The sequence below is a fragment of the Barbus barbus genome (assembly GCF_936440315.1).
Source record: "Barbus barbus genome assembly, chromosome: 35".
Classification (NCBI taxonomy): Eukaryota; Metazoa; Chordata; class Actinopteri; order Cypriniformes; family Cyprinidae; genus Barbus; species Barbus barbus.
The window spans coordinates 19352997-19371710 of record NC_136763.1 but is presented as its reverse complement, the minus strand read 5'-3'; the positions used below and the strand labels follow the sequence as shown (position 1 = coordinate 19371710).

Here is an 18714-nt window from a genome sequence, read left to right as displayed (position 1 = left end):
GTGGTTCATGCATGCTTCCTGTATTGTGGACCTTTTTGCCTTCCATATGTGACCCTGGAGTCTGGACCACAAAACCAGTCTTAAGTAGCACGGGTATAGGGCCTATATTTGTAGCAATAGCCAACATTACATTGTATGGGTCAAAATTATCGATTTTTCTATTATGCCGAAAATCATTAGGATATAAAGTAAAGATCATGTTCCATGAAGCTATTTTATAAATTTACTACCATAATTTTTGATTAGTAATATGCATTTCTAAGGACTTCATTTGGACAACTTTAAAGGGGATTTTCTCAATATTTTGATTGTTTTGCACCCTCAGATTTCAGTTTTTCAAATAGTGTCCTATCCTAACAAACCATAGGTCTATCAATGGAAAGCTTTCAGATGATGTATAAATCTCAATTTAAAAAAATGGACCCTTATGACTGGTTTTGTAGTCCATGGTCACATATTTCTCTAATGTGACCACTCTGTGGTTGACTAAAGACATGTTTGTTTATAATGAGAGCTTGTATACACAAGTAATAGAAATACCAAGACAACGATTGTTATATTAATAATATGAAAAAAATAGGAGACCTTAGAGAAAATGAAACGTGCTCACAGCGCTGATAAAAACTGGACGTATCGTAACATTGTGTCCCCCTGACTTCTCAAGTGATTGCGACGCCCCTGTGAACGCGCGTTGATCTCGCGCCGCTGTGCAGCCTCGCGCAGACCTCTGAAGACGAGCACACAGAGGTGGCGATGGGATACAGAGATCCTGGTAATTACTTACATTTATCATGTTTATTCCTTCGTTGTGTCACTATATATCGCTAAAATAACCTGTGGGAGTTGTCGGTTTTTTTTTTTCTGAGATAATTATTGTAAGTGAGGGTAATTGGCTCTGGTTGATGGTACTGTGTCGCATTGCTGTAGTCACCAGCAGCCAGCCACAGGCGAGAGTGATGTACATCAGACATATATGAGCACGTGCGTTTGCGGTGATGCTGAATTACCACGGGCGCGTGAAGATGTTGTGCAGCTTGCTGCGGCTTTTCTGCAATGCAGTGCTGAGAGAATAATAACCAAAAGCGTATTCAGTCCTCTCTGCGGTAACAGATGCTACACTACCTTTTGGGCCACAATTCCGGAGAATAGACTATAATGCTGGGATGTTGTGACACTTCGCAGCCTAGAACGTTCACATAATTGCAAGTGCGCGACGCGTTCTAGTTTGTCGCGTCGCGTTGCGTTGCTGGCAGCGGAGATAGGGTGAGGCGACAAACTCGGAAAATCAGAAAACAGTGCTACTTGGCACCTTTTTTTTTGGCAGCTGTTATGTATCTGAATATGTGTAAATAATATACACTGAAATGCGTTAGTGTTTGCATTTAGTTGCGTTGATTGCATGATTATGATGTGTATCTGCATATGCACCCATGCAGACGAGTTATTCTGTCTGCTCAGCAAATCCATCCTCACTGTGAAATAGTGATGCAGGATCTGTCTCTCTGAGAGTGTGGCAAAAAAAAAAAAAAAAAATGCTGAAATGCCTTAAGTTTTTGTACACATGGTAGTACCATGTAGATAAATACCAACCCCTTTGAGGCCAAGTAGCCTATAGTAAATAAATAGATGGAGCATCATACATATTGTAACTTGTATAGGCCTAGTATATACGACTTATCATAGTATGTTATGTTGTTTATACTGGAAAAAAATAGTCATTATTTAGGTACAGAGTCATGTAGTTCACATTTGAACATTGCTTAATATTTATTGTTTAATATTTAAGAATTAGCATTTAATGTTTACCATTTATTATAATATGTAATATATTTATTTACTAATTTTATTTGGGATGCAACATTCAGCTGAATATACACTTGGATATACATCACAGGATCTTACATTTCAACCCTGTAAAGCCTGACAAAAATCAAATTTTTAGACAAAATCTAAAGCAAAACATCATATTTGATATATCAGGCTTGTGAGGCTCATACTCAAGTAGAAAAAAGCACCTCAGTTTTATTAAAAAATATTTGCTGATATTTATATGGTTGAAAAGGAAGATGACATTCTGGTAGCTTCTGGTGTAAATCAATGAGATTTGTTTTTATAAAAGTATAGCAGACTATTTGTCACTCTTTATCTCCTAATAATATGTCTTGGTAAGATGATATTTAAATGCTTGGTTATATGATCACTGCTGTAGTTTCAAAACATATAATCCAATGCAGTACAATGATAATTGAGAGATGAACGAATAATCGTTTCTAAAAAATCTGATGGATCATATTTGGGCTCACTTTTTAACATGATTTTTCTAAAAAGTTATAACAAGTAAACCGAAGTTGACTCAGTCCAGCATGTTCATCTTAAAAATATGAAAATGGATTCTAACGTTTACATTTTTAAAATAAAAAAAGCCAAGCATCCCTGACAAATCCACTGCACTGCTGGAAATTAATATATCTGAGTCATTTTTTGGCAGGACATTGTGCGGGCCACGACGTGATGGTTTGAGGGTAAAACAAAGCTCAGGGTGGGCTAAAGTATGATCAGTAACCCTCTCGCTTTGAGCTCCCTCCACTGAGACTATGAGGCAAGCAGTAACCGCCACTCTGTCTGTGTGGGGTGAGAGGCGTTTCGGATACTCCACCCTCAAGGACTCCAGTGAGTCGTTGCTGGACGAGCGCAAGCTGAGGCCTGGTCTGAAAGAGGACTCTGTCATTGAAGAGAAAGAGCGGGCTGAGAATGAGCAGGACCAGCTGGAGGCTGTGCTGGGACTTCCATCCTCTCCTGTGGAGGACACCCACCAAACGGGCAGCATGGAGCCCTCAGACCCCACACTAGACTGCAAGAAGAGTGGTGGGATGGAAGCGTCACTAGTGTGTGGTGGGAGGAAGGGTTCACTTGGTGCTTTGCCCATGCAGCGCTGCAGTTCTCTGGGCACCACGGCCCCACAGTGGGTCCCTGATTCTCAGGCACCAGCATGCATGAAATGTGGATCCAAATTCTCCTTCACCAAAAGACGTCATCACTGCAGAGCGTGTGGGAAGGTGAGAGATGCATGTGGAAATTTAACAAAGTTTAAAGGGATAGTTCACTCAAAAATGAAAATTCTGTCATCATTTACTCACCTTTCTTTCTTTCTTTCTTTCTTTCTTTCTTTCTTTCTTTCTTCTGTTGATCACAAAAGAAGGTATTTTGAAGAATGTTGGTAACCAAGCAATTGTTGATTCCCATTGACTTCCATGGTATGGGAAAAAATATGGTGGAAATCAATGGCTACCAGCAATTTTTTTGGTAACCAACAATCTTCAAAAAGAAAAAAATGAGACTGGTTCACCACAAACCCTTACACGCAAAATAATTAATTGGTTTGAGTAGGGCAAACTAAAACTAAATTGGTTCAATCACATTGACTTTTATGAGTTTTTAGAACTTTCTTTTTCTTTTGAGTTTGCACCATTGATGCATTTTAAGTAATCTGAATTGTTTCATTATTTTGAGTTTAATGAACTTGCTTACGAAACTGAAAAGGAGTGTAAATGCTCTAGTGAAGTGTTATATAATCCTTTTCTGCACTTGATTAATGTTAAATGGGAGATTTTGTTGGGCTTTTTGTGGGGTTACCATCATGGTGAGAACAGATATATGTTAGATGTTCTATATTGCTTTACGCATTCAGCAATTGCTATGCTAATAAAAGCATTGTGTTAATAATTAGCAAGTTCACAATTACTGAATTAGCTATAGCTGGTTGTGGTGTAGGACACTGAAATGTTTAAATTATTAATTTAAATTATTTTACTATTATTGAAAGCTTGGGCTAGAGAAATATCTTCCATGAAAACTTCTTCAGGTGGTAAGACACTGGAGAATATTTTTGAAAACTTTTATCAACCAATTAAAACCGGTGTGTACAAAATACAAATTTCTGCTTACTTAAATTTCAAATTTATTAACTTTTTTACAATTTTGATGTAACTGATTGCCTCAAATTTATTGAGTTTTGCCAACTTATTCAGGTTTACAATGTTTGGAACTGGTGAGTAAAAGATAACAGTTTTTATTTTTGTGTGAAATATCCCTTTAAGATGTAATTCTCCATAAAACATGAATGTTGATTTGTTTTGCAGGTGTTTTGTGTGGTGTGCTGTGACCTCAGATTCAAATTGACTCATCTCGGTGGGAAAGAGGGGCGTGTCTGTGTCACCTGTCATTCAACTTTGATGAACCGTGAGTGTCGTGGTGGATTCTGCTTATGAGCTTTCACATATTAGTTATACAGTTACAATGATGTTATTTCATTAGGGACGCTTCGCAAGGACCAGAAGAAGGTCTGGTTTGCAGATAATCTCCTTCCTCAGTCTGAGAGTAGAAGTGCCAACAGCTCTCCCATTCACAGGAGTGTGTCCCACACAGAGAGGGCTGAGCTCGCTCAGGCGGTATGACCGGACATGTTTCTGCTTCTTTGCTCGTCTATTCTATTATATTCTCCCTTTCATTTTTGTAAAGTAACTTAAAAAACACTTCTATAATGTCCCTATAGACAGGATATTTTATTTTATTTATTATTCATTATTTAAATATTTTATTTTATTAATATTTTATTTTAAATTTCCCCACACTTTCAAAACATTTTTACACTCTTATAATTATTTTTTAGGGAGTATATTTTATTTTTTATTTTATATTTAATTTCTCTTTAGTCTTTGTAAAGTAACTTTAAAAAATACTTATACACTCTTGTAATGACACCATAGAGAGGATATTTTGTTTGATTTAAATGTTCATTTCAATTCATTATATTTGTATTATTCATTATTGTTATATATGTTTATATTTATTATATGTATTATTTTTATTTTAAATTCCCTTTCATCTTTGAAAAGTAAATTCTCTTATAAGGACCCTATAGAGAGGATATTTTATTTTATTCATTGTATGATTTTAATTTTTTATTTTTTTTTATTTCCCATGACTCTTTCTGTAGTAATTTTAAAAAACACCCTTACAATCTCATATTGATTTTTATTTTATAATTATTTTAATATGGTTTATTTACACTTTTCGCCCTATTGAGAGGATATTTATTTTAATCATATTTTATTCAATATTTCCCTTTATTCTCTGTGAAATGACCTTTAGAAAAACATATGTTATTACATTTTGACTTTTTATTAGCAAAATGATTGTCAATGATTTTACATTGTAGGAAGTATCTGATCTTAGAGCTGGAGATGAAGTCAGTGGCAACTCTACAAAACCCACTCCACCAAAGGACCTTCCCCCTATTCTGACATCAACAGGGGTCAAAGGAGGTATGTGTCCTAATAAACACACTAGTTCTGACTAATTAGGCTTCACCCAAAATAATTTTTCCAAACCCACCTTACTTTTTTCTGTGGAACAAAAAGATTTTCCATATAATGAAATGTATACAGTGAACACAAGCAACTTTGCATCAAAAATGCCATAAAAGTAGTCCATTTATGGTGGGAACAACACAAGGGTGAGTAAACAAGGACAAAAGTGTTATATTTGGGTAAACCATCACTAGAGAGAGTCACTATGAGATCGATACTTCTAAATCATTTCATCAGTGATTTTGAGATTTCAGATGCTGGTTCTTGTGTTAATTTCTGCAGACTACACTCTGGAGGAGAAGAGAACAGAGTCGTCGCTCTTAGAAGAGCTGGAGAGAGGTCTTGCAGAGCCTCTGGTGTTTGTGCTCAATGCAAACCTGCTGGCCGTTGTGAAGATTGTCAGCTGTATGTTGCTAATGTCTCATTCTACTGCATTTTTGGTTTTGGTGATTTGACGTGGAACCTTTGTGAATCGGTATGGTATATTATATTGTGATTGAACCTGTTCTGTAGTCTGTCACTCAGTGTATGTGCGCATGTGTGTTAATGATAAGCTCTGGATATTTTTACCTGGTATGTATTAATCTAACAGCTGATCACAGAAGAAATGAATGTGACATCTGTCAGTCAGTGCATGTTGCTATTAAGTCTACATGTTCTGTATGTCTCTGTGTGAATGAGTTGCATCTACTACACAACTCAAACACAGTGTTTTCAGTGTCTGCATCTCAATATAAGAGACACGAACACACATCTTCATGTCCAGAGCTGCTCTGAAAGTCACCTCACAAGTTTTTCATTGTTTCATTTGAGAAACCAAACACACACTGAAACTCAAAGAGCTTCACAACAAACTGCCAAAATAAGTTTGGTTTAAGAAATTATATGACAGAAATATATTGTGTACAAAAGATTTACTTCTCAAAATAATAATGATAATGTTATTATTTCTTAAGGAATATCATGCAAAGATATTTTACATCTACAGTATCTCACAGTGAGTACACCCCTCTCATTTTTGTAAATATTTTATTATATCTTTTCATGTGATAACACTGAAGAAATGACACTTTGCTACAATGTAAAGTAGTGAGTGTACAGCTTGTATAACAGTGTAAATTTGCTGTCCTCTCAAAATAACTCAACATACAGCCATTAATGTCTAAACCGCTGGCCACAAAAGTGAGTACACCCCTAAGTGAAAATGTCCAAATTGGGCCCAAAGTGTCAATATTTTGTGTGGCCACCATTATTTTCCAGCACTGCCTTAACTCTCTTGGGCATGGAGTTCACCAGAGCTTCACAGGTTGCCACTGGAGTCCTCTTCCAATCCTCCATGACGACATCACGGAGCTGGTGGATGTTAGAGACCTTGCGTTCCTCCATCTTCCGTTTGAGGATGCCCCACAGATGCTCAATAGGGTTTAGGTCTGGAGACATGCTTGGCCAGTCCATCACCTTTACCCTCAGCTTCTTTAGCAAGACAGTGGTCATCTTGGAGGTGTGTTTGGGGTCGTTATCATGTTGGAATACTGCCCTGCGGCCCAGTCTCTGCTTCAGTATGTCACAGTACATGTTGGCATTCATGGTTCCCTCAATGAACTGTAGCTCCCCAGTGCCGGCAGCACTCATGCAGCCCCAGACCATGACACTCACACCACCATGCTTGACTGTAGACAAGACACACTTGTCTTTGTACTCCTCACCTGGTTGCTGGTCTTGGCAATCTTCTTATAGCCTACGCCATCTTTATGTGGAGCAACAATTCTTTTTTTTTCAGATCCCCAGAGAGTTCTTTGCCATGAGGGTCCATGTTGAACTTTCAGTGACCAGTATGAGAGAGTGAGAGCAAAATTTAACACACCTGCTCCCCATTCACACCTGAGACCTTGTAACACTAACGAGTCACATGACACCAGGGAGAGAAAATGTCTAATTGGGCCCAATTTGGACATTTTCACTTAGGAGTGTACTCACTTTTGTGGCCAGCGGTTTAGACATTAATGGCTGTGTGTTGAGTTATTATGAGGGGACAGCAAATTTACACTGTTATACAAGCTGAACACTCACTACTTTACATTGTAGCAAAGTGTCATTTCTTTAGTGAAAAATATAACAAAATATTTACAAAAATGTGAGGGGTGTACTCACTTCTGTGAGATACTGTATGTTTAAATTTATAGAGTGCATCTTATTTGATAAAAAAAAAAAAAAAAAAATTTGTTGTAAATTAATTGTTATATTTTAGTTTCAAACTATAAATAGATTGATTGAATTGTGAATTGTTTTTTTTTTATAATTTTTATTATACACCATTTTTGATGAAAAATTTGTATTAAATTATGAAGCACAGATTGCAGAAAAAATAAAATGGAAAACACAGAATTTAGGGAAAAATGAAACCGATTTCATGGGGCCCTAAATTAAAGCTCTGTGGAGTTTGTGAACAAACAAGTAATGTTTGCATTCATTCTCAAGGTCTAACAAACATGTGGAAAGCATTTGCTTATATTTTATGATATGGAAAATCTATAATGATAAAAAAAAAATCACCCAGCCCTAACATCTGATAACAATATGCTAGTGTGTTCATGTGATAACTAAGGTGTTTTTGTGCTCCTGTAGACGTGAACCGGCGGTGTTGGTGTGTTATGTCGAAGGGCATGCATGCTGTGGGACAGCCAGAGGTGGTAATTTTACTGCAGTGTTTGCCTGAAGAGAAGAGATTCCCGACGGATATTTTCAATCATTTCATTCAGATCTACTGGGATGCCCAGACAGGTGAACCTTGAGCAGGATGTTACTCAACCATAAAACTAAGACCAAACATCTGCAATGTCTTGATAGTTCTTGATCTTGCTTTTTCTTCAAGCAGCAGGGAAGCTTCTGAATCACCTAAGTTACTCCTTGGTATCCCGAGGGTTTCTGGGTAATAACGAACATGCTGGCTTTCTTTACGTGCATCCAACGTTCCAGTCTCTGGAGGGCCTGCCTTTACCTGCGCCTCCCTTCCTGTTCGGGCTCCTCATGCTCCGTGCAGAGGCTCCATGGGCCAAAGCCTTTCCCCTGAGACTCATGCTGCGTTTAGGAGCGGAGTACAGATGTAAGGAAACTAAATAAAACTAAGATTAATATACATTGCCTTTCAAAACTTTGGGTCTTTATGATTTTGTGTTTTTGAAAGAAGTCTCACCAAGGCTGCATTTATTTAATACAAAATGCTGTACAAATGGTAATGCTGTGAAATATTTTTACCATATAAACCTGTTTTCTGTTTGAATATATTTTAAAATGTAATTTATTCCTGTGATGGTAAAGCTAAATTTTCTGCAGTCATTACTCCAGTCATGTTCAAAGTTTTACAGTCTTTTGTTTTTAAAGAAATCACATATTAAATTTATCAAAAGTGACAATAAAGACATTTATAATATTAAAGATAAGATTTCTATTTCAAATAAATGTTGTTCTTTTGAAGTTTCTATTCATCAGAGATTCTGAATAAAATGTCAAAAATTAACTGTTGTTAATATTGATAATATCAAAAGTTTCTTGAGCAGCATTTTAACTGTTTTTACAGCATTTTTGAACAGCGTTGATGAGCATAAAAGACTTCTTTCAAAAACATTTAAAATCTTACTGATCCCAGACTTTTAAAATGGTAGCATACTGTGATTTTGGACAGATACTTATTTGTCAGACTATTTAGTGAAAATATTATGCAAATTAAGATGCAGAGTTATGATTTCTAAGATCATAACAGCTCTTATTTTTTGGTCTTTTTTGTTATTTGTTAACTGTCACAATTACAAAATTAATAAAAGCAAAATTGTGAAAAGCTCTAATGTCATTCATTTTCTCTGTGAGCATTATTGTATGGTCGCAGGAAGCATGGCAATTGAGCTTTTTGTGTTTTCTGCTGTCCTGTAGTCTATCCCTGTCCCTTGTTCAGTGTGCGCTTCAGAGAACCTCTCTTCGGACCCGTCAACAACAGTATAATGAGACTGTTAGTGGTGAGACTTGTGACCTGTTTCAATTACTCTTTCTTGTCATACTGATTCCTGTTTAGTTCATTTGATGTCTTTTAATTGATTTCTATTTTTTTTTTTATTCTCAAAGGATTTCCGTTTTTACCGTTACACACTGCCAACAGTGCCGGGGCTCGTGGTTGATTTAGAGGCTAGAAGCACCTGTATAAGAATCCCTAAAACACGTCATCCAGAGGTAATATATCACTAAACTAGATGCTGGAATACACTATTCAAATTTTACACAGATGTTTGCAAGTGTGCACAAGTTGATGCTAGTTGATGCTAGTCAGAGCCATTCAGCAGATTTGAGTTGACAGATTTTATAGAAAATTGTGTAGTGTATCATGGTCCCAGATTCTGATTTTCCAGACAGAGGATATCAATCATGTTAGTTTTAGTGCTTAATCCTGTTCTGTTCACACACAGTTCAGTCATTTACGGGAGTCATAACCTTATTCCACAATCGACTCCCGAAAATTTTGAGATGGTCCTCACTGCAGAACACAAGATTCAGGGCGCGTGGTTGGATCTAGATCCAAATCCTCCCACCTTACATAGACCCGTCTCCACCCTGTGATCCCTAAACCCACCCATCTCCACCCCTAAACCTACCATCTCCACCCCCTAGATGCGGATCCAATTCTGCCCCCTGGATCTTTGTTCTGCAGTGAGGGGCTACTGAAAATTTCAGGTAGCGAACAACTAGTTGTTAATGACAAGTTGAAAAACATGTAAGTTTAGTGTTTTCTGTATGTGCACAGGATACGTTTTGAGTTGCCAGATCCTGCTAGAAAAAAACACAGCAAATGAGAACAAGTCAATAATAAACTCAAATCCAAAATGTAATCTTGGAAATAAGCCACATACCACAATATAGTGACCTATTAAATCCATAAACTGGTTTACTTTATGAACCGAACCCAAACAACAAGCCCTAAGATGCTTGATACGTGCTGCTTATAATTGAAGGATATGGCAACCTTTAAAGAGTAAGCTCTGTGAAGTAGCCTTCCAAATATAAACAAAACATAATGGCTCTGTTCACCGTGATTTAGTTCAAATTGTTGAACACAACAAGTCTTTGGTTGCTGTAATTTTACTTTGGTTGAAAATGGTGGATACCAAACATGTGAGACGCCAGAACATTGCAATAGTTACCATGCTTTCATTGCAATTTTTAAAGCACGTTTTGTTCCGTACTCACACAAATCGATAAATTAGTGGATTTAGTGGATGACAAGGCCTTTTGACAAAAACTTTCTTTAAATGCTTTTAAATTATTTTATCCACAAATTGGTTTTGAAAATGACCGATACCGATAGCCATAAAAATGCTTCATATCTGTGCCGATAATCGACCAGGCTGGTAACTGGTCAACCCCTAATTTAAATGCTTTTAAATATTTTTATTGGCAAATCATTTTTGAAAATGACGATACCGATTACCATAAAAATGTTTAATATCGGTGCCGATAATCTGTCGACCCCTAATTTAAATGCGGTAGTCACTCCTGAAACTTTACAGTGTGTACATGGCCTTAGTGTATTCCAACCTAAAATCATTTTAAAGATAACAGTGAATTGTTCTGAAAAATGCATTAGGAGCACCAATGTATCATTTCCAATGTAGGTTGCTTGTGCCTTGAGTATCAGAAGGTTTATCATCAAAATGTTGAATAAATAAGCACACCTGAGGTAAAGAGTAATTCTTTCATTTCTTCGGGTAATGAGTGTCTTGTCTCTGTCTCTGCTGGTGTTTTAGCTGCTGAAGGCTCTGAATAAGTCTAATGAGAGAGTGCTGGCCCTGGGCGCCTGCTTTAACGAGCAGGCCGACTCTCATCTCATTTGCGTGCAGACGGCAGATGGACAGTACCAGACGCAGGCCATCAGCATTCACAGCCAGCCACGCAGAGGTGAGAGCGAACATCCCAACACTCATGTCAGTTTAAGCCGGGCTCACACTACAGGATTTTTTAAATCCTATCTGATTATGAAATCTGGTTGCAGCACACGCATAAGGAGAATCTTTGCAGATTATCTTCCCTCAAATCTTAAACATGCACACACTACAAGATTTGAAAATCGTGGCGCATCACACACTACAAGATATTATTAAGATTATCATGCCAGAGCGAGCGCCTCACGTGATCTCATGCAGCAGATGTTTACATATTTTAGCTAGCTTGCTAGCAGCTTTCTGCACTCACCTGGTATGTTCAAAACATATGTATTTCACCCCAGCGCTTCTCTTTCTCCTTACAGTTGTGATACATTTTCGACACATTATACCGACAGTTGTGTTACTACAAAACGTCAAGAAGCAGTTTCCTCCATCTCCACTATCCAACAGAGCCGTACAGCAGCTGTTTTGCAGTCGCGCATTGGCTGTTGTGAAATTACTGACGTAATCATATAGCCGCCATCATCCCGATTTAAATCCTAAATATCAAACTTGTTTGCTGCTCTGATTTATGAGCGAGCAGATCGGGAGGTGCAAGATTCGATCGGTGAACGCCTCACATTACCAGATAATCCGCACCGAACATCGGGACCGATCGAGGTGCTCGACAAGATTTTTGCTCCAATTCTCAGGAGGTGGAAATCGGGGTTAAATCGGGCTAAAAATATTCGGCCCCACAAAAACATATACCACAAATACTACTTAACTAATATTCAAAACAAAACAATCAAGGAAACAACAGATATTTGTATATAAAGCCGGGCTCACACTAGCCCGGCTTTATATACAAATATCTGTTGTTTCCTTGATTGTTTTGTTTTGAATATTAGTTAAGTAGTATTTGTGGTATATGTTTTTGTGGGGCCGAAGATGAATTTCCACATGTGTGGACAATAAAGATTTCTAATCTAATCTAAAGTGGTCAAAAAAAGTATTTGGACACATTTCGCACCTAGAAATGTATGAATGTCATTGCATAGTATAATAAACTATCAAACCTATGTGTTTATTTAACCCTTGTGCTGTGTTGAAAATCCTTTACCTAATTTGGTCAAAAATTCCCGGGCTTTTAAATTGCTTGTAAATCTCTTATTATTATTATCATTATCATGAAGTATTGGATTTGATCTCTCTGTCAACTTATTTTCTTCCAGCTTCCTTTTGGAACTGATTAATGATTAATCATTGATCTGAGTACCTGTGGCACCTGTAGAAATCTTTTTATGCATCCTTAGGGACATTTTCATCTTTTTAATTTTTCTAATTATTTTTATTTTAAAAGAAACGCGTTGCAAAAACAGAAATGTGCTGCAAATAGTCACAACACAAATAAATAAAGAAATGCGCTGCAAAAACAAAAACAGGCTGCAAAGAGGCACAGACCACATCAAAATGTTTAAGGGAACAACAAAGTGACAAACATGGCTGAGACATATTTATCAATGTTTGCCCTGAAAGGTGTTTTTTTTTGTTGTTGTTTTTTATTGTTAGCCAAAATAATCTGACGAAATATACAATTACTGTAACTGTGAAAGGTTATGTAAACTGGCTAACTTATTTTACAACTTCCCTTACAAAAATTAGCCATAGCCTTGGGTATTAAATAAAATAAATTAATTAATACATTTATTATATAATAAATAAATAAAAACAGAAAATGGTTACTATAGTTAAACCATGGTTACCATGCACAAATTAACCGTGGATTTACTACACTAACCGTAGTTTAATCATGGTATTTGTACAACTGTGGTTCTAATCAATATGTCAAAAAAAAAAAAAATTTTTAATTTTCATTTTATTGAGGTAATTTTGTTGTGGTCTGTGCTACTTGCACGTTTCTGTATTTGGGTTGTGAGTATTTGCAGTGCGTTTCTTTATTTAGTTGTGTTGCGAGTATTTGCAGCACATTTGCTGTCAAACTGATGAAAATGTTTTCCTTATTTGCTGGTTCTTTTTCTATTTGCATGTGTTTTTCTGAAATTGCAGTACGTTGAGCTCTCTTGGCAATCCATAATTTTCCACCTGATGATGACATTGTCTCAGGTTTTAAAATTAAATTCTAAATTAATGTTGTTGCTAATCCTTGACATATACACAACTGTAATATTCCAAAAACAAACTAACAAAAGCATTTAGTATATGGTAATTAATAAATGTTATGGTGTTTTTTTCCTCAAACAAACAACAGTGGCATTGTGTTAAATGGCATTTAAAGGGTTAAAATCCTGAACATTTTTGGCATTTATGATCAGGATTAAAAAAAATGTCTGTGAAAGTAGAAAAAAATATTAATATATATAATTTTTGACTAGACTATTTTTTGACACACGTTTGTCTTCCAAGAAACTCTGTGTACCTTTTTTAAAATGATGCACAAGGATTAATTTATCATTTATTTAATATTATTACATTATTTAATATGGCAAACAAAATGGTAAATTCTAAACTACATCAACAAAGGACTGATTAATTTGTGTCTTTCCTTAAACGCTCACTTGAAGGCACTGTCTGACAGTCTTTCGGTCGTTTGTTGACTGGATTCTCTCACTGAATCTAAATCTGTGTTTCTGTTCACCTTTCAGTCACTGGCTCGTGTTTTTTTGTGTTCAGTGGAGCGCTCAAACCTTCATCAGGGTACTTGGCCAAGTCCAGCATTGTGGAAGGTTATGATTTGTTCATTTCTGTGTTTCATTAAAGCAGCACAAATCTTATTTTAAAGAAAATTAAATTGAAACCCAATCTATTTTTCTAAGGTATTTAGATTGTAGAAATAAATGTAATGTCTTGACTTTTTAAATAGTTTAATTCATCGTTTTGAACTCAATACTTAAATTCAAAAAGCAGACAAAAACTGTAATTTAAGGGACTTAAAGGCAATTTCAAGCAAACTGATAAACGGGGTGCACAAAATATAGCTTATGTGTGATTTTAGTATGCATTCTCTTAACGAATAAAACATGATATTTCTTAAGAAATCACTGTTAGAAAATATATAGTTATCATCAATACACATGAAATGTACCTTAAATTATAGAATGAGCCCTATCTAACTTTAGTTTAGGTGTACTGTATACAGTAGATGTGCATGAGCTAAGATTCCATGCGTCTGCTCAATATTACAGATGGTTTGATGGTGCAGGTGACCATGGAGGCCATGGCTGACTTACGTCGATCTCTACGGGACATGAAGGACTTCACCGTCACCTGTGGAAAACTCCCCCCTGCAGAGAGGCAGGAATATGTGCACATTCAGTGGCAGGACGAAGAGCCGCGCTTCAATAAAGGGTTAGAAACAAATATATATATACATATACAGTTAGTCTAAAGCTGTGCTGGTTTCCTCTCATTCTGACCTGTATCTCACAGCATCATCAGCCCCATCGATGGCAAGTCTATGGAGTCTCTCACAAACATCAAGACCCATCAGCGCTTAGAATACAGAGCCAATGGGAAGCTCATACGCTGGACAGAGGTAAGCCGGTTTACCTGTGACTTGTGGAGTGTTTGTGTTTTTAGTACGTTTGCTCATTTTTAGAGTTAGGGATAGATATAAACCCTGAATCTTAAAGGGACAGTTTGCCCAAAATTATGTCATAATTAATTAATTATTTAATTAAAAATTTTTTTTAAATATATATATTTTCAGTTAATATTTAATATATTTTTTCCATAAAAACAAACTAAATATTATGATATATAATTATAAAAAATATATAAAAATATAATATTTTATTATTTTTTCCACAATTTTGTATCTGACCCTCAGCACTGCCTATTTTAGTGTCAATTAGAGTCAAATCAGACTGTTAAAAACATGGATATTAGAGTACATAGAGGGCTTTTTTAATGCCTTTATTTGGATTTATGCTTATGGATTAAGTGCGTGCTGCATCTTAGTGGTTTTATCTAAATTTGATTGAATTTCAGTTTCTGAAAATACTTTTGAAAACCACTTTCAACAACAGGTTAATTCCCGTTTGAATGTCTTCACAGGTGTTTTACTTGCTGAAAGATCAACATCCAAATGGTCTTAATAACCACACCAGCCATAACCGTCTGACAGAGCGTCTTGCACGGGCGTTCTGCCTGGCACTGTGTCAGTCTCTCTGTTTGCTGAAGGAGGATGGCATGACCAAACTGGCACTGAGAGTCATCCTGGACGGCCAGAAGGTGACATGTCCACAGCTGTTGTGCCACAGATTATTTTTTCCCCCATTGCAGTCATTTATTAGACACAAGTAATTAACCAAACAAAATAATGATAATAATATTTAAACGAAATAAATATACTTGTACAATTTTAAAAGTACTCATATACATTCATTTTACTTAATTACTCATTTGTGCGTGGATAGATCGGCCATCATGTATATACAGAGAGAGTGATGAGTAAACAAGTGAAAAAAATGCATGGGTATTTTATAAATTTGTGTAAAAAATTATTTACATTGTTATTGCAATCTAATATGACAATATTTTATATCATGTTTATATACAAAGTGTTTGTCAAGCAATAAAAAAAATTAAAGCAATAAAAAAAATAATTTAATTATATGATGTGCTAATCTTATTAATTGCAAATAATTATACATATTTTTTAACTTAATAAATATATTAGATTTATGAATATGAATTTTATGAATAGTTGTTTACGTTCACTTATTTAACTCAATTACTTATCTCTCTCTCTGTGTGTGTATAATATTTTTAAACTAAATAGATATATTGCATACTGAATACTCGGAATACTATTTTACTCAGTTACACATCTCTCTCTGCATATATTTGCGATTTAGTTTATAGTATATATTTACACATTTCTACCTCTGTCCTTCAAAAAACACCAAAAAAACTCTTTCTTCCTGATCACATGTACTGTACCTCGTTTATTGACTTTTCCATGGCTGCTTTTAGACTACCAGATTTGTGAAGTTTTATTACTCCTTCATGTACTTAGAACTGTATTCTCAATCTCAGATTGGATTTTAGATATAACATGTAGACTTTCAGTTGTTGTAATTACTGTAGTTCAGTATTGTGTAAGGGCCAGTCAGGAGTGTAGCATGTGAGTGTGATCTGCGTGACTCTCTCCCCAATGACGCCAATCTTCTGCTTTACTATTAGTGCTGTATTTTGATTAAATCTCTGGGGTTTCGAGCAAAGGTCAAGACACCAAAGACAAAAGTTTTCTTATCATCATTTCTTTAATCTTTCAGATGGAGTTCTTGGCAGGCAGTAACGGGCAGCGCCTTCCAGCTCCGTACCAGGAATGTCTTAACCAATCATTAACATCCGTGGTGCAGAGTAACTCTCAGTACCAGGGTCTTGCCATCTTCCAGCTGGAGCTCATCTTCTATATTCTGGAGGACACGTCCTAGAGACGGACCACCCACTGTCACATGTGCCAACACTCCCAGAAACCTCACGAGCAAAACCTTTGAGTTCAGTATCATTCATTTGATAGTGGAATGTAGTAGACGTCCCCATGGGGCAGCTTATTTTAGTAGTTTATAGTCGATACCCTACTGCTCACTGTGAAAGGGTCTGGGGTTACAACATCAAATGGCTTTAAAAACTACTAATATCTCTTATTCATCACTAGAGGCCGACCGGAGTATCATTTTGGCTGGTCAATCGACACCAGTAACAGCTCTTGGAAATATTGAATAATGGCAAAAATGAACACTTAAAGAAGCCCATTTCTGCCTCAGAGTTGTAAAAATGTAATTCATGGAATTGCTCATAACTGCAACCTCGCAAATACCTCGCTATTGCAATGATTTCTAGTAGTTGATTTCTCGTAAAAATGTATATCTCACAATTTGGAAACAAAATGTTTCTCTGTTGCACTTATCTCATGTGTGCAACTTTATTTCAGCATCATATTTCAATATTCTGACTATTTCTCATAATTGTGATTTATAATTCGTCACTTTTTATTACTTGTTATTGCAACTTTAACCTCATATCTTCCTATTGCAACTATTTCTCTTAATTGCGAGTTTATATCTCGCAGTTGCAGCTTTCTTGTAATTGCGACTATTTCTCATAATTGTAACTTTATATCTCACAATTGACCCACCCCCCCTTACCTACTGTTGCTATGTCCGACAAGCCATGGCAATCTCATGTTCTCACAGTGAAAAATACATCACAGAGCAAAGACGACAGTGACAGTGTGCCGACAGGTAAGACAGAGCAGGTTACTTTTGGTTTGAAAAAGTCTCCGCTTTCAAATTTTTTCATTTTGTAAGAAATTCTAACAATAAATGCCGTTTTGTGGCTCTTTAATGCATTGTGACAGATTTACAGTTTTTCAAGTCCACCGATACACTAAAATGGTGTATTGACGTCTTTCTACAGGTAAAACAAAATACCTTCTGATGTTCATTTCATGCTATAACTAGTACATATGAAAAGAGGATTGGTTCACGTGCCGCTTGAACTGAGGCGCTACAGTGATCTGTCACGACGCATTACAGAGCCACAAAACGGTATTTATTGTCTGAATATCTTTAAAAAGTGACAAATTTGGAAAGCGGACACTTTGTTTCATGCCTAATGTAACCTACTCCAAATCTTGTCTGTCGATGTGTTGTCAGTTTCCTCTTTGCTCTGCGGTGTATTTTTCACTGCGTGAAAACATGAGGTGTGGAGTGAGGGCGCCATGGCTTGTCGGACATAGCAACAGTAACGAAGGTGGGCGGGTCTTTGCGAAGGGTCAATTGTGACTTGTAATTTCAGCTATTTTGCGAGTCCTTTTATTCTTCTAAAACCATTTCTCATAATTACGACTTTCAATTAATCGCTACTTTTTATTACTAATAAATGCTAATTTATTTCCACCAGAGTAAAAAATTTACGTAATAATGACTATTTCTTATAACTGCAACCTCATATCTTGCTATTTTGACTATTTCTTTATTACTCATTTTATTTCCACCTCTGAGCAAAGCAAAGTGTTGTAACTGTCTTAATTATGACTATATCTCACAGTTGAAACATTCTATTAAAAAATTTAAATGTGACTTTATTTCTTAGAATCTAAACTTCGCATCTCATAATTGCAATTACTTCTCAATCGCAAATTCATATCAAAATTGCATCATTTATGTAATTGCAACCTTGTGTCTACCAATTACGATTATTTCTCGCAACTGTGACTTCGTCTCACATTTGTGACCGTTTCGTATAATTGACTTATTTCTCATAACTGAGACCATACATATTTCATAATTGCAAATTCATTTTTCCAAATTAGTGGCAGAAATAGGCTTCCAGATTTTCTAGAGATCGACCAAAGCCTCTTGTGGAGAATGCTTGTTTTTTTGTGCTGTGACTACACTGAAAAACAG

The 18714-nt window shown here is 36.1% G+C and overlaps 1 protein-coding gene across 1 annotated transcript; it reads left to right on the top strand.

The window, feature by feature from the left end:
• Positions 1-2594: 2594 nt before the first annotated feature.
• zfyve9b (zinc finger, FYVE domain containing 9b) lies at positions 2595-16737 on the top strand (the record flags this gene model as incomplete). The annotated part of the gene is made up of 15 exons (XM_079393023.1): positions 2595-3056; positions 4140-4239; positions 4315-4448; positions 5219-5324; positions 5652-5774; positions 7995-8150; positions 8248-8472; positions 9297-9379; positions 9486-9590; positions 11159-11309; positions 13942-14022; positions 14482-14644; positions 14726-14831; positions 15353-15529; positions 16576-16737. 15 exons carry the CDS (start codon positions 2595-2597, stop codon positions 16735-16737), a joined length of 2334 nt encoding a protein of 777 aa, XP_079249149.1.
• Positions 16738-18714: the final 1977 nt, after the last annotated feature.